Consider the following 24,661-nt stretch of genomic DNA (forward strand, 5'->3'; position numbering starts at 1 on the left):
GTGTTCCGCCCCTCGCCCTCCTAGGCCTCTCACATGTCCCTCTCCCCTCTTTGTGGGTACAGGCTTGTGGCCACTCCGAAGGTTCTCTGAGGTGACACAGAGCCAAAAGTGTCAGCCTTACGTGTGCTCTCTGGAGGAAGAAGCCATTAGAACCGGAGCCTCCTTCTCACAAGGTGAGATGACCTGGAGGCATTCCAGGTGAGACCTGGCTTTGGCATCCCAAAGCCAGGGCTGGAGCTCGATGGTCACTCCCACCCAGGCCCAGTGACAGCAGGCCGTAGGGAGCTCTCCTCAGACTCCCCAATTCATCCAAAGAGTCCATCACCCCTGTAAGTTCCAGCATCTTATTTTAATGGCCTGATCCCTCTTGCAGAAGACCACAGGGTCCCTACTGAGTTTCTACCTCTATCTACACAGCCACAGAGAGCACCCAAGGGAAAGCTCTCTTACACATCATGATATTCTGGACATCCCAAGAAGAGGACGGTGGTTCCCTAAGGGAGGCAGAGAGTAGAAGGGACAGGAGAAACCTCAGGATTCCCTCTGCACACATACCCCTTCCTTACCAAGGGGTAGTGGTCTAGGCACCAATTATAACTAGTCCCACTCTCCCCTCCAGTCAGCTTCCTCTCTCTCCAGCCAGTTTTTGTTTTTTCATTCCTATGTCAGTCAGAAAAGGGAAGTGGACTGAAAGCACCATAAAAACCTGTCTTGTTCAGAGATGGCCTAAGGGCCTCTGAGGCCACCTGAGGGTGCCAAGCTGCCGGGCCATGGCTCTTCCAGCAGCCTGTGGCCTCCCTTGAGGGGGCCATGGTCCCTGAAGTTCTGCCTGGGAGATGCCCGTCCTCCAGGCCACTCTGAATCTGGGCCTCAATGCCTCTGCCCAGTGCATGCACCTCTCAGCCCTCCCCGACGCCGGGCACCAGAGAAGCGGGCATGAGGTAGACTGAAGTCAGCAGCCCCCTGCCTAGGCAAGGGAGGAAGCGGGTACCCTCACACCCTGGTCCACGATCCTTGTCCCTGGATGTGGGCGGCATCTGGGTGGGCACCTGGCAGCTGCCCACTGCCCACCATTCCAGCTGGCCAGATGCTGGCAGCACCAGTGGGGCGGAGAGTGAGGGGAAAAAGGGGTGGTCCTGTTCAGCATGGCCTGAAGACGCAGAAGTCCAGTTCCTGGGGCTTGCGGAGTAGGTTGCACTGGTCTCGGGCCAGCAGCCGCCCTGCCTGGCCCACACACTTGAGCGGACGTCTCTTAAATCCCTGGCCACAGCTCTTGGAGCAAGGTGACCAGGCCCCAATCTCCCAGGCTGGACAGGGCTCCCCACAGGCCCTTGTCTCCACCGGCCGATGGGCCACATCACAGGCAGAGCCTGAGAGCTGCCCCAGGGAGCCACGGCAGTCCACTGCCCGAGTCTGCAGGCCCCCACCACAGCTCACAGAGCAAGGCCCCCAGCTGCCCGCCACCCAGCGAGCGGGGTGCCCACTGTCTGGCTGCTCCACTTGGTTGGAGAGGCTGAGGACACTGTTGTGCAGCACGGCGGGGCTCCGGTGGTCCTTGCGGTGGGAGGACTTGTCCTCCCAGGGCTCTTTGGGCAGGTAGAAGGAATAGCGGACCCGGGGCGGCGTCATCTTCCCCACGGACAAGACTTCCACAGTCAGGGGCTCCAGGATGGGCCGTGATGCCTGCAGGCTCTCCACCGCGGTCCCCGTGCCACTGTACCGGAGCAGGCTGCCTTTAACCACCAGGTCCCGCTCCACAGCAGACACCACAAAGTGCCCATTGAGCAGGTACTTGCCTTGGCCATTCTTCAGGGCCAGGTAGTTGTCATCCGCAATCAGCCCCTTGTAGCCCCGCTGGCGGATGTCAATGCTGGAGGCGCCTGCAGGGATGGCCACCACAAAATTGTAGCCGTGCCTGCAGTTGGGAAAAGGGGGGGTGGGGGTATGTGTTAAACAGACACCCGGACATAGGACAGGAGACGTCATTCCCCTGTACACTCATAACGGGTTCCCCTATCACAAGCCCTGGGGCTGGGTCACCAGATGGCAGAGTATAAAGAGTTCCCAGGCTCTGTTGCAGGCTGCATCAGCTCCTGCAAAGCGCACCAACGAAGGCTGGTATACTCCATGTCGTCAGACAGTCTAAAATGAAACGAGCTGCCTACATGGCCTCGTGATCTCTTTTCTTCAGTAAATTCATCCTTTGGTGAGTTCTAGCATGGAACTAAAAGCACAGATTTGGGGATCAGTCAGATCCCTACCCCTTGCTTAGCATTGCTCTTAGATGAGTTTCTTAGCTTCTCTCGACCTCCATTTCCTCACCTGTAAAATGGACATCATAACAGCACATAGCGCATTAGCTTGTAATAAGGATTAATAAGCTAAAGCACATAAAGCATTTAGCATCGGGCCTGGCCCACAGTAAGCACTCAATAAATATTAGCTATGATGATTGGGGGGTGGGCAAGATAAATCCATACTGCCTGAATCCAAGGCTAGGAAGCCTGTTGTAGTAAGCCAGCAGTGGCCCTGGAGCTGAGAAATGGAGAGCTAGCCCTGGCTCAGACCGACTCACTGTATGAGCTTAAGCGAGGTAATTTCTCTGGGCTTCAATGTTCTCACCTGTGCAGTGAGTGAGCTAGACTACATGATTTCTACAGCTCCTTCCAGGCTTAGAATGGAATATTTGCTACTTAATCAGTGAAGGAGGTCTGGCGGTATTTACTTTTAGTTCCCCACTTGAACACCCCCGTGTTCCTTGTGAAAGAACATTCTAGAACACCATCCACCTGCAGTGCCCAAGCTCCTGAGATAAGGACCTAGGGGCTCAGCAGAGGTGAGAGCTGAGGAGTGAGAGCCGAGTTTCCTGGACGACCATCTAGCCTTCCAGTCATCAGCATCTGGGACTCCATAACCTCTCCGCCAACTGAGACCTCAGGGGCTTTGCCTGCCCCACCTTCTTCCAGAAAATGGGTCAGGACTTTCAAAGGAGTGCATCCCCCTAACAGTGAACAGGAATGTGCTCAGCATCAGAGCTAGGGAGCTCCAGGCTTGAGAGGAGAATAGACAGGCCCCAGAAATGGTCACCTTCAACGGGATCCCAGTATGTTTCCCCAAGAAGGGGAATCCCCTTCAGTCCTAGCCGCTCACATCTCTGCAGTTTACTGCCATTCTCTCCTCGACCCAGTCCCCAAGGTTAGGGCCTCCGGCCTGGGGACAGGGTGGTGGCCTCCAGTTATAGTCATGTTTCATTAACATCATTAACATTTATTGAGCATGTGCTTGGCACCAGGTACAATGCTAAGCACGTTGCTTGGATTAGATCACTTAATCCTCACAACAGCCCTACATGAAATGTAGTAGCGTTATGCCCACTTTACAGGTGAGGAAATCTAGAACTGTACAGATTGTATCACCTGCCCAAGATCATCCACAAAATGGTGCACTGAGATTTGAAGTCAGGTCTGTTTTATACCTGAAATCTAGACAGACTGACTCTTAACTCTTAACCAGTCCTGCCTGCCATATCCCTATCATCTTCTGTTAAATGGTGTCCACCCTGAGCATTAGTCTTTAATCCATCATTGTTGAATGAGTGAATGAATGAATGAGTGAGCTCATACAAGCCCTAGAAAGGCATGAGTGGCCTCCACAGCAAAGGCACTGGCCAGGATCTGGCATTTATCTCAGTCTCGTCCAGGCTCCCAAGGCCTGGGAGGAATCCCATTCACTGTCCCTCCCCTTGCTCCCTGCCTGCCCCCTCCAGGGCGCAGAACTCACATGGGCTTGGTGAAGACTCCTGTCACCTTCTTGCAGCTCTTGTTGTCACCGCCACACACCCCGCACTTGTCGAACTTCTTCTTGGAGCCCAGGTTTCCGTCGCAGCCAGCCTTGATGCACTTGCCTTGGACGCAGACGGAGGTGGAGTCCAGAGTGCACGGAGTGCCGTCCACCACCTGCAGTGCCATGCCGTGCCGGGGGAGATGGAAGAGGGGCGCTCAGCTGGAGGGTCCCCCAGAGCCCCAGCCCCACCCTGCCTCCTGCCCAGATGCTCACCTTGGGAGCCAGCACGTAGAAGTAGCCAGTGCCATTGGCTCTGCAGATGAGCTTGCACTTGTCCCGGGGAGATACGCCTGAGTACTTAGGCACCCAGGCCACAGCCAGGGTGAGCCGGTTGGTGCTGTGGTTGTAGCCATTGAAAGCCTCACACTGTTCCTCCCGAAAGCTCTTGCCAGAAGCTGGGGAAGGAGAAAGCAAAACCAGAAGCTATAGGAAGGGGCTCGTGGGTAGGCAAAGGTGGGCAAAGGAGAGCATCCCTCCCAGGGGTGCCAGCTTCCCTGGGGTTCCAGGCAGCTCATCCCACCCTGAGACTTGTGATCCTTCTCACGGAAGCCACAGCCTCCCCACCTCCAAGGACTAAAGCAGGCTGGCCCCAAAGGGTCAGCATACGGGTGATACGGCAGCCCCCGAGCAATGCGCCACCTTCCCACAATCTAGCCTTCAACTCCCCTGTGACAGGTATCTTAGACTTTGTCTATGCTGCAGACCCCTTCAGCAGTGTAGCAGAACTATTTTTAATGTAACCAAATGCATGAAATAACTTACATAAGATTATAAATAATAGTAATTATACTGATATACAACCATCAATATATTTTAAAGCATATTTGTGATATATGGGCTTCTTTATTAATGCACTAAATAACAAGATTCAGTCATGAGCCTGGTAACTACTGTAATTTTGAAGTTGTGAGGAGCACAGATGCCATTCTGAGATATCTGTAACAACTGAAACGTAATATAAAAATAGGCACGATTCCTACCAGTGACAGTCACGGATACTAATGCTACTACTACTGTAGCCTGCATTTCTAATTCAGGGAAATACTGAAATTTAGATAAAGGGGTTGGTAAAAAGAGAGATGTATTCTTCCGCCACTCAAGTTCATGGGCCCTGGATTAAGAATTCCTGCTTATGAAGATGGGCTTGTCGGTACTTAAATAAGAGGACAGCCAACGTCTCATGCCTTGACTCTAGCAGTCTAACCAGCCAGGGGAAAACACCTCGGCCAACGATGAGCAGACAGAGGAACAATCCTGAGAGGTCTCTGCAATGCTCCCTTTCCAGGCTTTGCCCTAGAGGTTAGAACCTTGACTGCAGGCACTTTGTGGTCACACGGGTGTTGGGGAGGGCTGATCCCCAGCCTCGCCTCCCCTGTGCCCAGGCCACTGCTGCCCAGCCCTCCTCACCTGAGCTGGGGCACGGCTCCAGGCTGCAAGATCGGTATTTCACCCTCACTCCCTCGCAGTATTTGCCCCCATTGGCAGGGGCTGGGTTGCCGCAATGCCGGCGGGCCAGCTGCACGCCCCCACCGCAGGTCCGTGAACAGGGGCCATAAGGCTCCCATTTGGCCCAGGAGCCGTCCACCTGTGAGAAAAGATCTGTTATTTTCTTGCAGGAGTCCCGGGTTCCACACCAGCACCCTTAGCCTATAGAAAAGCCACACTGGTCCAGCCTCCATACATCCAAGTTCCCATCCCACTGGAATAAAATTCACTGTGTTATCATGAAAAGGAAAATCATGAGCCAATTATCAGTGTGCATAGAGCCCACACAGCATTTCAGCCGACCCGTACCCACTGCCGTCGAGTTGATTCTGGCTCATAGCAACCCTTCAGGACAGAGTAGAACTACCCCATAAGGCTTCCAAGGAGCAGTTGGTGGATTCGAACTGTTGACCTTTTGGTTAGCAGCTGAGCTCTTAACCACTACACCACCAGGGCTCCATTTCAACTTATTGATTAGCAAATATGAGTTTCTCCTAGTTATAGATGAGGCAGCTCAGAAGAGACAAAAGAGGCTCATTGGGCTATAGAGTCAGGTTGACAAGTTTTACAACCAGCTCTGTCCTTACCAGATGGGCATTCCTGAGCAAGGAGCTACCTCTTAAGTTTCAAGCGCTTCATCTGCAAAAATGGAGCTAAAAATATTCAGGTCTGAAGTTGATATAAACATGCCTGAAAATTCCTAGCACCATGCTTGCCACAGAGCAGAAATTCAAAGTTACTGTTATTTATTTATTAGTGTATTTTCAAGAGTCTCTAAATTTAAGGTCTGGCCAGCCCCTATCCTTTCTAATAATAAGCTATGTAACCATTAAAAAAAAGAAAAAAAGTCGCCATCAAGTTAATTCTGACTCATGGCGACCCCATGTGTTACAGCATAGAACCACTCCACAGGGTCTTCCTAGCTGTAATCTTTATGGCTGGGTGGGTTTGAACCGCCAACCTTTAAGTTAGTATTCAAGCGCAAACCATTTGATTCACCCAGAGATCTTATGTAACCGTAGGTATCTGAATATTTTTATTTGTAAATGTTCTATCGTTCAGACTTTTCACCAAGACAGACAGATCTTAATCTCAATCAAGGGATGAATTTGAGAGACTTTTCCTGTAAGTGGTTCTAATGTTTGTGTTAGGAAGAGATATAGATAACAGATTACTAAACAATTGTAAAACTCTATTTGGCTTTGGTGAACTATGCAGTGTTGTGTTTTTTTTAAGAGGGTGGAGAGGGAATAGAAAGTTTATAGACTTCATTATGTTTTTCTTAAGATGACAGTAAAGTGAGTTTTCATTCCCTAAACACACATTAGTTGGGCAATAGAGGAAGCAGCCTCACTGGACAAGCCTGGGATTAAAAGTCTGTCACAATAATCCATAAAGTGAATAAGCCACATGGAGCTAATCAGGAACTGACTGCACGTTGCATAAATACTTTAACTTGTGTATATGTTCAGTATATTTATTCTATCTGTTCTCACATCAGATTGTTTTTGCTTCATTGTTGCAAGTTGGTGTTATCCTTTAAAAATCACTTTCCCTTAACCCTGCTTTCTCCTCAAATCAGAGCCCTACTTCCTTTTGTCCCATAGGTGTAGAGTCGTCAATATTTGCTATTTCCACCTTCTGACTCCTCAATCCCTTGCAGTAAGGGTTTTGTCCCCACGGCACCATGGAAGCTGCTCCCCCAAAAGTCAGCAACGACTTCTGTGTCCAAAGACTGAAGAAGTCTGGGCCTGGGCCCCATTCTCTCCATGCTGTCTTCAGTATCTTACACTGTTCCTGGGGCTCCTGAGACTATGTGGGTTTTTTTTTACCTTGGTGTCACTTCTTCCCACCCATTCATACAAAATATGTTCAATGGGCTATTCACTCACTCATTCATTCAACAAACATTTGTTGAGTTCCTACTACAGGCCAGGCACCACCTGAAGCGAGTTCCTGCCTTTAAGTGATGTCATCCTAGTGGGGAAGACAGACCATCAGAAACAAATAGTGCATAGAGGCTGTTGGGTGGGGTTAAAGGCAGGGGAGGGACACGCGGCTGCAGTAAGGGTGGGCTGCTCTGCAGTGCAGGGTCAGGAGCCACTGTACAGAGGCTGAGGGGTCATTTGAACAGGACCTACAGGAAGTGCAGGAGGGAGCTGTGCAGATATGAGGGCAGAGGTCCCAAGCAGGGGAGCAAGAGCAAAGCCGTGAGGAGGGAACATACTTGGGATTTCCAGTGTCCCAGAAGCAAATCAAGCAGGAGGAGAGAAGCAGGAGATGGAGTCAGAGAGACAGGCCATGGAGGCCACTGAGGGGTCGAGCTGTCGCTTGGAGTGAGGTGTAAAGCTCCAAAACTATTCTAAGCAGAGAAGCGACATGTTCTGACATACATTTTAAAAGGAGCCCTTGGAAACAGATAGTGGTAATGGTTGCACAACATGATTGATGTATTTGGTGCCCCTGACACACGTGAAAAATGTTGAATTGGCAAATGTCTTGTTATCTATATTTTCACAACAATTGAAAAAAAAAAGGTAACCCTTGGCTCTGTGGTGGGAACAGTCTGTAAGGAGTAAGTTAGGGGGTGATTGCAATAATTCACGAGAGGTGGTGGTGACAGCAGACAGAGGCGTGGACCAGATACAGCAGGAGAGGTGGTGAGAAACAGATTCTGGACATATTTTGAAGATAGCGTCAACAGGAATTGCTGATGTACCAGTTGTGGAGTGTGAGAGAAAAAGGGTTTTGACCTGAACAACTGGAAAAGGAGTTGCCGTTGACGAAAATGGGGGAATACTGCAGCGGAAGCAGGTTTAGGGTAGATGAGCAAACGTTCAGTTGTACAGCTGTTATATTTCAGAGCTTTTTAGATATCCAAATGGAGATGTCAAGGTGTAGTTAGACACACAAGTCTGTAGCTCAGGAGAGAGGTCTGTGCCGGAGATATAGATGTGGGCGTCTTCAGCATACAAAGAGGGTGTAATGTCATGGGTCTAGAGGAATCAACAAAGAGACTGAGCATGGGTCGAGGAGAGGACTATGGATGAGCCCTGGAGCATGCCAACCTTCAGAAAATGAGAATATGAGGAAGAACCAGTTAACAAGACCGAGAACGGGCAACCAGCAAAGGAGGAGGAAGGTCAAGAGGCAATGAAGACTGTGTTCCCAGCGAAGAAAGTGACCAACTGTGTCAAATGCTTCTAATCGGCCAAGCAATAGGAGGCATGATAATTACTCTCTGAATTTAGCAAAGTAGAAACCATTTGATGATTTAATAAGAGTTATTTTGGAGGAATGATGAGAGTGAAAGCCTGACTGAAATGGATTCAAGAGAGACGGGACGAGGGGAATTGGAGACAGCATGTTTATGCAACTCTTTCAAGGAGTTTTGCTGTACACTCGGTCAGAGAAATAGACTGATACATGAAAGGGAAGTAGGATTGTGTGAATGTTTCCTCAAGACAGAAGAAATTACAGCAGGTTTGTTTCCTGATAGAAATGCTTCAACTCAAGAGAAGAGAAAAACTGCAGGAGAGAGGGGAGAATTGATAGAGTGATTTCCCTGAATAGACAAGGGGGGATGGTATTCTAGTGCAAAGCACAGAGCATGGCCCAGGTAAGGGCAAGGGTGGCTCACCCATGTTCAGGATGCAGGTAGGTGTGGTACAGATGCAGGTAGGATGGTGGAGGTAGTGATGGGAGCCGGTGGAGGTTCTCTTCTGATTCCTCAACTGCTTCTTTTTATTTTCAGTGAAGTAGAAAGGTCACCAGCAAAAGTGAAAATGAGGAAGAAAGAGTTGGCAACAGTAGGAAAGAGTTGGAGGTGTGAAATAATAGCTAGGAGATTGGGAGAGTGAATGGACTAGGGAACTAAAATGTGACCGCTGGGCAGCACTAGGGGCCCAGGTAAGTTTCAAGGTCATGAACTTCAACTGAGACAAGTAAGCATGGTTGTGTTTTCCCAGACATATTCACCTGTGCTGGCATAATCAAGTAGGGGAGAAAGTGAGATTCAACCAGGGTGGTGGCTTATCCAAGTGAGTATGACGAAGAGGCAAAGGGGCAAGGGACTTAAGAGTGTATGCAGAGAAGTGGTTATAACAGTGGATGGAATCTCAGCTCAGTAAAGAGGGAAGTGAGGACATGAGAAGGGTATGAGGTAGGGTCAAGGGTAGGGTCCTAACAGGGTTGAAGAATAGCTGGGGTCTAAAACTAGAGGGGGTGAGCTGGAAGAGAGGGTCTGGGTGGTCAGGGAGTGGGATGCCGAAAACTGAGGGTGTTGGGGGGCAGCAATTATGACTAAGGATAAGCTTTGTGGGTTGACCCTGCTGAATTAGGGCAGAACCCTCTGAGGAGAGCCAGATTTCAGTTAAAACAAGACGGTGACAGGAATGTTCAGAAAAAGGTGAGGATAGAGTAGATTTTGCTGATGATGGGCTGAGACTTCCAGAAAGCAAGAGGAAAGACGGTTCTTCTCAGACCACATTTCCTACATCCACATCCTCTTTACTAGTATCTTCACCCTCCAGACTCTCCTTCCCAAGAGCAGACACTCACTTGACTCACCTGTCCTCAGGACCTTCCAATCTAAGCTCATCACCTGGCAGTCAAGGTGATGCAGTCTCGCCCCAAATACCTTCCCAAAGTTGTTTCCAGTAGAGCCCCTCATCTCCCAGCCCTCACCTCAGACCCACCCAGGAACATCTCTGGCCTCCTGCCTTTACTCCTGCTTGTGGTTGTCTTTAGCTGCCATCGAACTGGCCCTCAATTCATGGCAACCGCATGCACAATGGAACAAAAAGCACCCGGTCCTGAGCCATCCCATGATTGGTTGCTGATCAAACTGTTGTGATTTATAGGGTTTTAACTGGCTGATTTTCAGAAGTAGATCACCAGGCCTTTCTTCCTAGTCCATCTTAGTCTGGAAGCTCCACTGAAACCTGTTCGGCATCACAGCAACACGCAAGCCTCCACTGACAGAGAGGTGGTGGCTGTGCGTGAAGTGCAGTGGCTGGGAATTGAACCTGAGTCTCCCTCATGGAAGGCAAGTTTCCTACCACTGAACCACCACTGCTCCCATTTGCTCCTTCTAGAATGCCCTTTCCTCCATCTCTGCCTATTGAGATCCTACTCATCCCTCAAGGCTCTGTTCAAATCCCACCTCTTCACCAAAGTTTTTTCAGACTCCTATAATCATGATTGGAGTCCCTAGGTGGTGCAAGGGATTAACGTGCTCGGCTGCTACCTGAAAGGTTGGAGGTTGGAGTCTACCCAGATGCACCTCAGAAGAAAGGTGTGGCAATCTACTTCTGAAAAATTATCCGTTGAAAACACTATGGAGCACAGTTCTACTCTGACACACATGGGGTCGCCGTGAGTTGGAATTGAGGTGACAGCAGTAGCAACAACAACAGTCGTGAATAATCTCTCATCCCCCGTTCTCTCATGATAGCTTTCATACTTCCGTCATAACTCATTCCTCCTTGGGTCTTCCTGTATGCTATCATACATTTTTAGCTTCCCCACTAAACTGTGAGCCCTGTGAGATACGGCCTATGATTTCTTTCTTTTTCTAACCACCTCACTATCTTACACAGTAACCTGAACACAGCAGATTGCTGCCTAGTAACATCTGAAGGTTTACTTAAGTATAGATTCCCAAAGCACAGAAAAATATTTTAAATCATTCTGTACCACACCCATCTCAGGGCGACTGATAAGGTGCTTAGTAAATGCTTTTCTACAATATTGTCTCTGACCACAGAAAACACGGGGCCAAGTCCTCCTCCACCTGCAGGTGGGGATCGGAGGAGGGGGGCCATCACCAAGATCAAGGAGGAGAATGGAGGACTTCTCACCATCTGAAAATCGCAAACCCCTTTATACCCAAACCTAAGACCTGAAGAATATAAAGTCTTTATTATATTCAGAGAATACCTGGGGTCTTGAATATATTTTGGGTTGATTGTTATTTCTATTTATCAAGAAAAACTGCTTTTGTTTCAGCTGAAAACAACATGTAACCAATGATAAAAGTCTGCTCAGGGCTCTGCTTCATGTCAGCTCGGATCCCAGTTAGAAGCTCCCCAACTCGACTGAAACTTCTCTGGCGGCCAGAACCAAGCCTGATCATCTGTGTGGTCCACAGCTCCTCGCCCGCGGAGCACACCCAGAGATGTCTGAACAAACCAAGGAGCCAGTGAGTACTGAGCACTCAGCTTCAGGGCCAGAGCACCTTGCCAGGTGAGACAGGCACAGCGCTCAGGGCTGAGAGCCTGCTTCTGTCGAGGGCACTTGCCCATGAGTGTAAGGCCTGACCAGCTCTCTGACCTGCCCTATCGTTTCTCTCCAGCCCTCAGAGCTAGGAAGGGGCTAGGACCACAGACAGGGAAATCAAGGCACAGTGCAGCAATCTGTGACGGGACAGGGTCCCTGCAGACCAAGGAAGCGGAGAGCGCCGAGGTCTGCTGCCCTCCTCCCCGCAGCCCCCCATGCAGGCTTCAGCACTCACCCTGTACTTATTGATGTTGTGTCTCTCCACACAGACCCCCTTGAGGCAGAACTTGCCCTCACCACAGCTGGTACCGTCTGCCCAGGGGAAGTGGCGAGTCTGACACACCATCTGCCCCTTGGCCTTGCCGGTGCACCACAGCTTAGTGCAGTACTGCATGTAGGGGCAGGGCTTGGAGCCCACACCAAAGGCCAGCTCGCACTGCTGGTTCAGGGTGTAGCTGGTGCCCGGCAGGTCCTCGGGCAGGGAGATAGGCTTGTTGGGCTGGTCCAGGAGGCAGTCACCTAAACAGAGAGCCAAGGGTGGTCATTACTGGGGGCCTGGCAAGGTGAGGCTAAACCAGTATCTCAGGATAGGGAGAGAATGAACCAAGGCACAACTGAAATGGACCCATTTTGGAGCCCAACTCTCGGGGGTTACACACAGTATGGGTCCAGAGAGGGGCCGAGAGCCGCCGTCAGTGACAGCAGCAGATCCCTCCAGCCTGCCCCTCCCCTCTGTGTCGCCCTGGCTCACCGTGCCCGCTGTCCAGGAAGTCAGTGATGATGGCAGCACTACAGGCTGACCAGGGGCTGGCCCGGTCAATTTGGATGAGGGTTGGGGACATCATGTGGTTGGCTCGGAGCTTCCCGAACACTTCCTCGCACACTTTCACGTTGTCGTGGGGCATGTTGAACACGTGGCCTGTGGGGTGAGGCAAGAGGGCTCAGTGGGCAGGAAGGCCAGGATAAGAAGAAAAGGCAAGGGGGTGGGGCGCGAGCCAAGAAGCCCAAGTCAAGGGTCATCAGGCTGAACATTTCCACCTATCAATTGACTGCTTTGCAAATGTCTCAAAATCCTTTCCTCGTGTGTTCTGTCCCTTCTATCAGGCTGTGGAAACGATGAGGACAGCAATGTGGCTTCTCTTTTCTTTCACGTATTCTCTGCATAGTACCTAATCGATGGGGCCATATGAGGGCAGAGGTGCTCTGACAATGTCCCTGGCCACCTGGGCTGGGGCAGTCAGAGAGAAGAAAGCAAAGCTATTGCTAAGGCAGATCCCGGCCCAAGAAAGGATCCCTCAGGCTTCAGAGTATGAGGCAGCAAAGGCAAATGTTTCCTTGGCCCCCTGAGTACCCAGTGAAAACCCTGGAGGAGAATCCCTCCCTCCATCCGTGGCCCCCTACCAGCTCACCCAGCTCATGGGCCGTGGTGAAGGCCGATGGCAGCCCATCATCCTCAATCACAGAACAGCTTCTCTTGGGGTCGCACATGGTGCCCACGTCCGCCATGCCCAGTGTGTCACAGGTGGTGGCGCCACACAGGTCCTGCCAGGGTGGGGAGCACAGCCCAGACATTAGAGACGACAGCAGAAGGGCCTGAGGGCGGTCACATGCCTTACCAGAGAGTCCCACTTGGCCTCAGGAGCCCCAAGCAGGCCAGCGCCTCTCCACCAGGCCCTTTTCCTAGGGACTGTGGGGAGTCACAGAAGCAACCCAGGCAGAGGGGGGAGGCCTCGGGATGAACCTCAGTGGTTCACTGAGAAAGTTCTGCCCGAATCCACCAAGGGTGGACCTGTGGGAGGAAACTATCAAGTACAAATGTAAATTACAAGGGCCCTTCCTTTATATAGAAGTGGCCTTCCAAGGCAGAAGAACAGCCAAGCCCATAGCTGGGCAAGAGCCTGGTGGCAGTCAGCTGAGCCAGTGTGAGTGGAAGGCTGGCACTTGTCATCCAGAGTAGTTGTGGGCAGTTGGGCCCTTTTGGAGTAACTGCCTTTGGGACAACCAAGAATTAAGTTCAGTTTCTCAGCCAAAGAGTCACCAGCCCAGAACCTTCCATGCCAGGCAAACTGGAGCAGGGACAAGCCCCCATCTAGACAGACTAATGGCTACAGAAGCTCAAGGGGCCACAGCTTCCATGGCTGCTAAGAAGAAAGATAAATTGTGACCTACACAGACACCAAAAACCTATTGCCAGCAAGTTGATTCTGACTCATAGTGACCCTTTAACGACAGAGTAGAACTGCCCCCTAGGGTTTCCAAGGAGCAGTCACTGGATTTGAACTGCAGACTTTTGGTTAGCAGTCGTAGCTCTTAACCTCTGCGCCACCAGGACTCCACCTATGCAGAAGGTCCTTTTATTTGTACTGAAGCTTAACTTGAAACAGAACCTTGGGCTTCCAGCAGTAAACTCTGGCAGGAAGAATTTTCAGGGGATACAGAAGGGCAGGATGGGGCTGCTGGGTGGATAGCTCAGAGTTTATTGAGCATTATAAACCAGCAGCATCTAGACGTAAGGAGCCTAGGAGATGGAAATAGGATCAGATGCTTGTCCACACTCTTCTCCTCTTGAGAGGATGTGTTGAGTCGGTGGTGGTAGCATTCTCCTCACTGCATCTCCACCTTTAATTGTAGAGAAATGTACAGTTTACAAGAAGCTAGAACGTGTATCACCTCATTTAACTCTCACAACGGCGTTATGATTACCACGATTTTTCCAAGGTGGAGACTAAGGGTCCTAGCATAGGTAATCATAGCCATAAAGTATTAAATGCTTCTACTGTGCATGTACCTTACATGTATTCCCTGATTTAATCCTCACAACACCCCACTGAAGTTACGACTATTATCACCTTTCACAGTCAAGGGAACACATGCTCAAGGCGGTTCAAGTCACACAGCTAAGAGGCCATGCAGAAACATGGACTCGGGCTCTGCAAGGTGCCATGCTCAGTGTTCGATGCCCGCCACATCACAGCAACTCCTGAGTTAGTGCACAGGAGGGGGAGCCAAGGTGTCCACATAAACACACACGTACAGCATTGTTCTCCATCGTGTTTCTCCTTGGGACCGTGAGTGTGTGTGTGCATTTACACACACATGCTGACGTGGGGGAAGGGTGGGCAGCAGAGCCGGTGGGGGCCGGGGGCACAGGAGGAAAAGTGGTCAGAGTACAGAAAATCAGCAAAAATTAATTCAAAGCACTCAGAAGTTTGCCACCTGAGCAGTCGCACTTGGCTTCACACAGTCAGGTGATAGTCACACTTCCTAATGAGTGAACAGTTATTCCAGCAGCAGAAGGGAGAGGGTGATCAGATGAACCCAGAGGACCCCAGAGTTGAATATAGGTGGAGTGTGCACCCATCCGTGGCCTGTGATCTTGGGCTTGCTCATCTCACTTCTTCCACTGTGACCCACACAGGGGGACCTCAAATGCCCTTCTCTTACCCAGAACCCCTCCCACTTCAAAGGCTCAATCTCCCAGAAAGTTCTCCTCCCACAGAGCTCTGAACCCTGGAAAACAGCAGCTACAGTGCAGGGAACGACTGGTGAGGGACCGATTGTGGGGTGCACAGACCAGCTTGTGAATGGAGGGAAAGAGGCTGAGGTGAAGAAGCAAGGGACGAAGTTTCGCGCAGTGCATGGTGAAGGAGGAGTGGGCAATGGGGCCATATGTCCCCGGTCCCTAGAGCATAGAAGCCCCACAGAGGTGGAAGTCTTTGCAATTCCGGTGTCTGCAGCCTGCAGGGAGAGTTGGGGGAGCACACTGCATTGCCACCGGGATTCCACGCACACCCACCACTAGCCTTGTGTCAGAGAGGCATGGCTGAGGAACAAGAATCAGAAAGCCTAAAACTCTGGATTAGCCCCATCACTAGGTAGTCGTGTGACTGGGCAATTCACTTCTTTCCTCAGGGCCTCAGTTTCCTCCTTTGAGGAGGGGCTAATTCTCAACTAGAACCCTGATGAATCACTCCCTTAAGCCTTCTGCTCCTTCCCCAATCCGGGATGCTTGCCCTTCTCGTCCTCTAGGTTATAAAAGGAACACGCAGAACGATGAACCTTCGGAGTGGAAAGAACTCCAAAGAACATCTTGTCTACTGACCTACGTCTGTGGTTGATAAAATGAGCTCAAAGAGAAGGGAAGCAGCCTTCCCTGGGTCTCGCATGTGTGGATTAAGAGTCCTGAGCTCACTCTGTCCCAGCAGGACGCTAGACCAGACAGAGCGCTGACGGGGATCTAAGCCGCCACTGCACCTCAGCCGCCCCTCAGCCCACCTCCGCGGCTGTGAGTCCTTAAAGTCAAAGCCTCCTTCTTCCAGGGCAGATGACTCTCTCCAGCAAAGAGTGCAGCTGCAGGCTCTTCCCAGCCAGGAGCAGCCTGTTCTTTCCAACAAGAAATCCCAGTTTCCCTGGATCAAACAAGAAGAACAAGGATGTGCCGGCAGATTTCCTGAGGGTGAGGGTGTAGCTGCGCCGTGCATTCCTCTAACCAGTGCTTTCATCGTGGGAAGACGCAGCTGCTTTGGGTAAAAGTTCTGTCTGCCCCTCTTCCCCGTGAGAGATCAAGTGAAGAATCCCTGGGTCTCAGCGGTTCAAGGGCCTCCAGCAGTCATGCAGGGCCTGGAAAATACCCAGCACAAATGCCTCATTTGTAGCACTGAATGCCTCCACCCTTCAGGAATGAACTCAGATGCACTCAGATTGCTTTAACCTCTTCCACTCAGGCACTTGTCTGCAGAAATAGAAGCTGTTCTGGTTCCTTCTGGCTGGAGGGTGGATGCACTTCTCTGCCCCTACCTGCTTCATGATTTCTGATGATTTGCCATTTCTCTCCGTCGCTGCAGCTGCTTTTCCAGAAGACCCAAGAATCATCTTGGGCAAGAACCTAATCCTCCTGGACTATCCTTTTCTAAGTTTCCCTTCCATAATATTTTAGGGTTGCAGCCACATTAAAAAAGAAAACAAATAAGGATCAGCACCTTGCAGTGGCTAATCCGTGCTTACCAATGTCACCCCCACACCACCCACCACAACTCCCCCCATCTACCTTCCCTGCAAACACCTGTCTTCCCAGGCCTCCTTCCCACCTCCCCTCATTTTCCATGCCATGTACTGAGATGTTCGGTATTTTCCAGCATTATGGGGAAAGAGAAACCCATAAAAATCAAGCACACAAGAAGTTTCTATTGAAATGAAAAAAAAAAGGGGGCAGAAGATACATGCCAACTTCCCATTACATGAAAGTCCGACGCATGAGAGCCAGTGCTAGCTCCACGGCCGTGGCATAGCGTTCGAGATCTCTGCGTGGTGTGAACAGTTGAGTGCTCAGCCACAAACCTGAAGGCTGGAGGTTTAAGTTCACCAGAAGTGCATTGGAACAAAGGCCTGGCTTTCTACTTCCAAAAGATCAGCCACTGAAAACCCTATGGAGCACAGTTCTACTCTGCACACATAGGGTCACTATGAGTTGGAATCTCCGCGACAGTAACTGGCTTTATCATAGCATTACAAGCATTATCATCACAGAACTTCAGACTCTTTCTCGTTTTACAGATAAGGAAACAGAGGCTCAGTGAGTTGAAATTACTCACACAGCTACAAAATGAAGAATTGGGAGTTAAATCCAGGCTCTTTGACACCAAGGCCAACACACTGCGCTAGTCAGGACATCATCATTACCGGTGAAAGTAGCTGCACTGCTAGTAATGCTGTGCTTTTACCTTGTTCTCATGTGAATCTCCACCATGCACTGCTGCGTTTCCTCATCCAGCCCCAGATCCACTTCTGTTTGTAATCCCCATGGAGGGGAGGGCCTTGCTTTGCGAGCAAAAAAAATCTAGCAGTTTGGTGCCTGGGAAATGTGACTAAGGCTGCCTGCTGAAGAAGGAGAAGATAACACACCCAGGAGAGGAGGGCTGGTTACTTAGCTTATCCGGTTTCACTAGAATATAAATCCCTCAAGATATACGAGATGGGATTATAGCAAGAAACTGAGGTAACAAGAGAAAGAGTTACCACAATGAGAAAGAGGAACTCAAAGCTTGTATCATCCTTCACCAGAAGGTGCATACCAACTATAATGATAACAGTTAACATTTATGAGGGGGCAATGGTGGCTCAATGGTAGAATTTTCACCTTCCATGCAGGAGATCTGGGTTCGATTCCCAGACAATGCACCTCATGCACAGCCACTACCTGTCTGTCAGAGGAGGCTTGTGTGCTGCTATGATACTAAACAGGTTTCAGCAGAGCTTCCAGACTAAGACAGAGTAGGAAGAAAGGCCTGGAAAACTACTCCCAAAAATCAGCCAATGAAAACCCTATAGATTACAACAGTTTTCATGAGGATGGCACAGGACTGGACAACGGTTAGTTCCTTTGTGCATGGGGTCACCATGAGTCAGGGCCGACTTGATGGCAGCTAACAACGAACAACATTCATTGAACCACTACTATGTGCTAGACACTGTTGGAAGAGCTTAGATGCCATGATTAGTCCCAGTTTTACAGGCAAGACCCAGAGAAGACAAGTACCCCAGGGTCAAACAGTGAGCCCAGGTTTAAACAGAGAGGAGGACAGAGTCAGGGTGGAAACCCAGGAGGTGCTGCTCAGAGCTGAGCTCTTATCACTACTCCACATGGCTTCGGGGTAACATCCACCCCAGAGCCAGCTTCCCAGGAACGAAGGGCTAGGGAAGCAGGAGCTCCAGAGGCAAAGACCATGCCCGGCCCCTTCCCCAGAGTCCAGGCCAGGCTGGTGGGCCTGAGCAAGAGAGCTGGGGAGAGGGCAGCGTCAGCATCAGCGTCACGTGCTAAAAGCTCTTCACGCAGTCTCTGCACCACCACCGCACTGGTTGAGCAAGACTCTGGCTCGCTGCCCCACACCTGCACTGACACACTGACCCTGTTCCTGCTGGGCACCTTGTCTGCTGACTCCAGGCAGATTAGCTCCTCTCTTAGGCTCCTTCTACCTATAGGGCAAGACCCAATGGCAAAAAGCCAAGACAAAATGCCAGAAGAACCCAACTCTCCCAACCCTGGAGTCTGACAGCCTAGAAAGTTGGATTAAGGATCCCCAGGAAGGGAAGCACACTATCCACGCAGCCACAGCTACAGATGCAGTCCTTTCCTCTATTTCAGTGCCTTCCTTCCATGAACGTCTACTCAACACCAAGACGTTCCATACTATGGAGCTACAGAGAGATAAAGAGGGCTGTGCCTTAGGGAGTTTGCAGATCCGTGGGCTTGACAAATGTTGGAGTTCATGTCTCCAACCCAAAAATAGTAATATGTAGTCAGATAAGTGCTAAGTATACTTGCCAAGGCAATGAGGCAGGATACTTTTAAACAGGCTATCACAAATTTAAATCTTGGCAGGGGGTCTGTAGGTAGTTTAACAACAATAAACATATATTGAGCATCTACGAAGTGATAATAATAGTTGCCATCAATCAGGTGCCTATTCTAGCCCACTAAATAACTCCTTCTCACAACAGTCCTAGAAGTTAAGCATCATCATCATCATCCCTATTTTCAGAATGAAGAAAGTGAAGTTCAAATAGCTAACTCATTCAATGTCCATTGATAGAAAGTAAAAGAGCAGGATTCAAACTCAGCCCTGCCCACCTCCAAGCCTGTATTCTTTCTGTCGTTCGATGCAACCGAGGCAAGGTGAGGTTGAGGGTCAAAAGAGTAATGCGAACAACTACAGAGAAGTTCAAAGGAAAGAGGAGAGCAAAACCCAGAGGAGGAGAAAGCCTCACTTGCCTTCCTGACTCTCAAAAAATAGGCACAGATGCCAGGGCACACTCCTCCCTCCACCGTCCTTCCCACCCTCCTATGTTAGAACTGGCCTGACGTATTTGGTGAAGTCAGAAAAGGAGGGAGAAGAGTAATCACCCTCCAAGCCAGGGAACAATCACATTCCACTCCTTCCTCTTACTTGTGCCACACGGGGACTCCTTTCGCCCAGGACAGTACCTGAAAATAAGAGATGCTGCATGAATATTAATAAAGAATTATACATCAGCAAATAAATGCCAGTCTACCACACAGGGTTACCCAAATGGCAGCAGCGCTGGACCTAAGGAGAGAGACGTCACAGAGAAATGAGGTCCTACTAAGTCAGGGCACCAAATATCTGGCTCCTGCGCCCAAAGCAACAGGAAGCCACAGAAACTTTTCTCGCCATAGAAATAAACGTCCACCCAGAACGACTCTGGCGCAAATTCTCCAAAGATCTTGGTTCTCATTCTGTGCTGACCTTGCCCTGCTGTCTGGAGGCCAATGGCTTCACAAAACCAGATGTGCACCCTTTCTTCATGAAGCTATTCTGAATCTTTAAATAAGTACTTCCAATTGTCAAAATACTTGCCGTCTGATCAATGTCTTCTCCTTTCAGGACAGTTCAGTATCCTCCCTGGGTCTTGACTTCTCAGTGTCTGCATTTCAACACCCCACACCCCTCCTTCTGCCTGCCAAGAGGATAGCAGCTTCCACCTGAGCCCGGCCAACTGGTTTGCACACATAGCACCCCGGCTGTCCGTCAGGGAGGAGCACCCATCCACCCAGGGCACGCTGCTCATGCAGCTCTCCTTCCAACCACCTCTGGTACCCAGAGCTCCGGGGGGCTGCACTCATCTCTGCCACAGGAGAAACACCATCTGAGCGAGCCAGACCCCTTCCTCATGGAGTCTTCACTGTGGAAACCACAGGAAGAGCAAGATCAGTCCATAAGAGTTACTAGTCCCTTCTCAGATGTCTTTGGGGGAACCAAGAAATGGGTGACTCTAAAGGTGTCCATCAGTTCAAGACCCCTTACGGACAAAAGATGATTACAAAATAAGCACATTTCTAAAAATTCTAATCCAAACAAATAAGTATGTATACACAGATATTGAGGTGTGTGTGCGTGTGTAAAAGAGGAAGACCCTCAATGAGATGGATTGACACAGCGGCTGCAACAATGGGCTTAAACATAGCAACGATTGTGAGGATGGTGCAGGACCGGGCAGTATTCTGTTCTACACAGGGTCACTATGAGTCAGAACTGACTTGACGGCACCTAACAACAACAACTATATATATATACACACACACACAGACATACACACACGTGTATATATAGATATAGAGATACATACATATACAGAAGTATAATTTTAGCTTAAAAAAGCATTGTTTACACCATGATAATAAAGAGGGTTAAGCAGACTAGCTCATCGATCTGATTTAACAGATCACTACTGACCATTAGGATATAAAACAAAAGTCCCTCTTCTTGTGTTGGAGGATGCAGTCGACTGCTTCTCCAGGCAGGTCTGCCTCAGTCAGAAAGCACAGCTGTGCACACGTTTTCTCACAGAATACTGTACCTGCCCCAGGGATTTCAGGAATGAGAAGTTCCTAAGCCTCTGAGAATGCAGCAAGCCCCGACATCTGTGCTGAGGAGGTGGAGATGGATTTTTACTCTAGAGCAGAAAGCACATACCTTGATGAAGAGCCTGCCCGTGCAGCAGCCTCCCCACTCTCTGGCTTTGCCCTCCTGACTCCGGAGGATGGGATAGCTTCTAAAAGTCACATCTTGCAGTACATCACTGCTTCTCACTCAAGTGGTCATGCATCTTGTACCCATTATGCAGGGACAGCACAGCCCCCTGGGGGTCTAGCACACAGAAGTCGTCATGCTGTTTGATTGCTTCTTCTTCAAACGCTAGGTCCTCCAGATTGCACGGCCCATATTCCCGGCAGGAGTCCTCTTCCTGGGGCTGGTTCCAAAGAGTCAGCAGAGACACCGGCAGCAGAGACTAAGATCTGTTACTTTAGAGCTAATGAATGACCTTCGCAAGGCTCTCCCAGGTATTGGATGGGGCAACAGCTGCTTTGCCCATTAATACATCCTGTTCTCAGCCAGCAAACTGACTGCAGAGCTGGTCTGTGCACAGAAGTCGAAGTCACCTCCTTTGCAGTTTCCTCATGACTCAGTCCCCATGTCAGGGCTGGGCAGTGGCAGCTCTTACAGACCTCAGTTGGAAGAATGAGAGCAAGGAAACAGACTCAGGCCAAAGACCTCCCTAGAGAAACCAGGTGGTGGGAGGAGAAGGCTGGGAAATGGAGGAAGTTCAGCTCCAGGAAGGGACTGGCTGTGCCAAATGGGTTCGTGCAGAGGCTCCAGCTCCAGCCCACATGCACCAGCTCAGCTCTGGCCGGCCATTTGGAAACCATGGAGAGTTAGAGCTCAGAGGTAACCCAGGCTGCTGTGCCATCCCCAGAATGCTGTGGGCATAATAATGAGAAAAGAAGAGCACGGCACAGATTCAAGTCGCAGCCCCCAAAAGTAGATAAAGCCGAAGGGTTGGATGCCCCCTGTCCTCCCAGTCTCCTGTACCTGAGAAATCTCAAGAATCCAAACACCTCGGAGTACCCAATCACTCCAGCATCTATAAATCTGAATTTGCACAGATTCACAGATTATTTGAGATGGGATATTAGGTAAAGGCCTGGTTCCTACAAGCACCTCTGGTCTTGGCTGTGTGGTCCTGGCTGTGGTCTCCCAGGACGTCCCTTGTGGCCAAACAAGTGCCAGACTGGGCATTTCACAGCCCACACCATTTCACTGCAAAAAGCAGAGCTGCCTTCTTAGTCTGTGGCCGTCTTCCTAATCCCAATATTCAGTCTTCCCAACCCCACAAATGGCGTCTCTGGAGCGGTCTTTGGGGCCAAAGTTCCAGACTTGCAGTCAAGTTTTAGTGAATAGTGGGCATAAGCAACCTTGCCTGCTCCGCTGGGTAGCACACAGCAGGTCAAACGTATCATCTTCCACTAACAAGAATATGGGAAAACTGTGAGGGATTTTCCCAACCCAACTCCAGGTCAAACTCTAAATTCCAAGTGAAACAGTCCCAGCTCCAAATAGGTGCCCTACCTAGCCTGCCTGCTCTGAACCGACTGGCAGCCCGTAAAATACAGGACAGACCCAGCTGAGATGGACGTAGGAAAAGCAGCAATGAAGGAGAGAATGACCCCAGTACTTGAGTCTCTCCTTTCACTACAACCCACAAAATTTCCCTAATGATTCCTCTTTCCCAGTCCAAGGATTTCCCAGGCAGAGAGACGAGAACTGAACATATTACCCGCCAGAAATGTCGCCAGGCGCTGTACTGGGAAGCTTGGATTACCTTCCAGTTCTACAGCCAGTGAAAAGAAGACTCGGAGGAGGTGTTTGACAGGACTTAGACGTCCCAATGCGATAGGGGCGGGCCTTTCCCGCCCTCTCCAACACCATCCTCCGAGCGCCTCCTATCGACCTTGGCGGCAAACTGCAGCTCCGGGGCGGCAACTTCCTGGGCTTTGGCCCCTAGGTGCCTGATCTAGGAGGCACTGATTGGCCGCCCCAGGCCAACACCTTCCCAAGGAGCAGGCTATCCTCAAACCGCCCCGATGCACGTGAGCTGGAGCTCCGCTGAGCCGGGCCCTTTCTGGAAGCTCCAAAGGAGGACCCGGATGAGATCAACGAAACTAAACTCGGGGGCATTGAGCGACACAAAAGCGATTTGGAGAGTTGTTTTGGGCAGTTACCCGGAGATAATGGGGCTACCCTGGTCCAAAGAGGCGACTGATCAACTCACCTGCCTTGTGAAGAGGATGGCGGTGTCCCAGTACTCGGGGTGCTTGTCACTCACTTTGTTCAGCTTCTTCTGCCAGGCGCAGAAGTTGCGCAGCGTCAGGGCTGCGTTGCCCGTGACCTTGGGCCCGGCGTCGCGGTCCGCGAGAAGCAGCACCTTGACCACGACGATGTTGATGGGGTTGAGGATGCTGGGATGGCGGTAAAGGCGGGCCGCCGTGGCCAGCAGGGTCAGCAGATAATGTTCCAAGTCTGCGCCGTGGAACTTGACCATTGACTCGTCCGCCACCACCAGCGTCTCCACGTACCGCGGAATCGACACGAAGCGCTTTGCGCGCCCGGACCTGCGCCGGCTGCGACTCTCCCCTAAGTTGGTCCGCCGCAGCTTGTAAGGGTCCAGGGCCCGCAGGATGGCGGGGTTCCAGCCCGAGGCCACCCCGCAGCGGGAGGTCGGGTCTCCGGGGGACCTGCCGGGGGCGCCCCGGCGCTGGAGGAGGTGCGCGCCCTGGCTGTTGCGCTGCGCCGCCGGCGCGCTGGCGTTGGGCAACGGACTAATGACATACTCCGAGCCTCGGTAACCGAAGGCTCCGCGTAGCCCCCCGCACAGGCTCACCACGGCGAAAGAGCCCGGCTCGGCGTTCACGTCCCCAGAGTAGAAGCACCGTCGCAGGTCTGGGGAGCTCCCGGTCAGTCCCTGGAGGTGGACGCCCAGGTGCTCAGTGGCGAAGGCAGGCGCCAGGAACTGGGTATCGGGTGTCAGGTGGAGGTAAAAGTCCTCCTGAAACGCTGTGATCTGAAAAATGAGGCCCTGATCCCCGGCGTCCTCGGGACCCTGCCAGTAGTAGTGGCGGCCGTTGATGTCCGGGTCCAGTCGGATCGGAACGACCACTTCGCTTTCTGGCTCAAAGCCGCTGACTGGTCGCCCGGCGAGAGTCAGGGTTAAGATGCCCAGCAGAAGCATGGCGCCGCCGCCGCGCACAGCTACGGCTCGAGAAAGGGCTCGGCCCGGCTCACCGGTCGCCGACACCGTCTCCTTGCAGCTGGCCACCGAAACCACCAACCCTCGAGGATCGCCCGCAGCTCCTAGAAAGGAGAGGGAGAGAGAGAAACTTCTCCTGGAGCCACGGGCGTGCACCGGGCAGCCCGCGCCTCCTACCTGTACCTTTCCAGGCAAAGCGCGCCCAGGGAGCTCAAGTACAATCGCTGTCAAGTGCAAAGGCGAAGATTTGTAGCCGAGAACTAGCGGGAGCGCCGGGCCGCTGCTCCAAGCCGCAGCCACTCGCAGCGCGGCAAGCCTGGGGCTGGGCGAGCCTCTTAAAGGACCCCTCCTCTTTGGCCGGCCCAGCCAGCGCCCCTCCCCTCGCTCGCCTCCCAGCCTCCCAGAGCTCGCAGCCCTCCAAGGGCCACCGGAGAACTCGGTCCCGCCTCCA

At 51.2% G+C, this 24,661-nt stretch overlaps 1 protein-coding gene across 1 annotated transcript; it reads right to left on the minus strand.

Annotated features, from left to right (window-relative positions):
- Window positions 1-1,140: 1,140 nt before the first annotated feature.
- On the minus strand, window positions 1,141-24,192 carry ADAMTS15 (ADAM metallopeptidase with thrombospondin type 1 motif 15). The gene is made up of 8 exons (XM_004379319.1): window positions 23,236-24,192; window positions 13,017-13,149; window positions 12,359-12,526; window positions 11,843-12,126; window positions 5,251-5,428; window positions 4,057-4,238; window positions 3,781-3,956; window positions 1,141-1,915 (listed from the first exon to the last, which is right to left on the minus strand). The coding sequence occupies exons 1-8, from the start codon at window positions 24,190-24,192 to the stop codon at window positions 1,141-1,143; spliced, it is 2,853 nt and encodes a 950-aa protein (XP_004379376.1).
- Window positions 24,193-24,661: the final 469 nt, after the last annotated feature.

The sequence above is a fragment of the Trichechus manatus genome, unplaced genomic scaffold (genome assembly GCF_000243295.1).
Source record: "Trichechus manatus latirostris isolate Lorelei unplaced genomic scaffold, TriManLat1.0 scaffold00064, whole genome shotgun sequence".
Classification (NCBI taxonomy): domain Eukaryota; kingdom Metazoa; phylum Chordata; class Mammalia; order Sirenia; family Trichechidae; genus Trichechus; species Trichechus manatus.

Excerpts from the sequence above, each read along its gene's own strand:
- ADAMTS15 (XM_004379319.1), bottom strand. The coding sequence starts at position 24,192 with ATGCTTCTGCTGGGCATCTTAACCCTGACTCTCGCCGGGCGACCAGTC. Across the intron at positions 12,127-12,358 it reads CTTCCTGGACAGCGGGCACG|GTGACTGCCTCCTGGACCAG; the intron begins GTGAGCCAGGGC and ends CTCTCTGTTTAG. Across the intron at positions 4,239-5,250 it reads GGAGCCGTGCCCCAGCTCAG|CTTCTGGCAAGAGCTTTCGG; the intron begins GTGAGGAGGGCT and ends CTCCTTCCCCAG.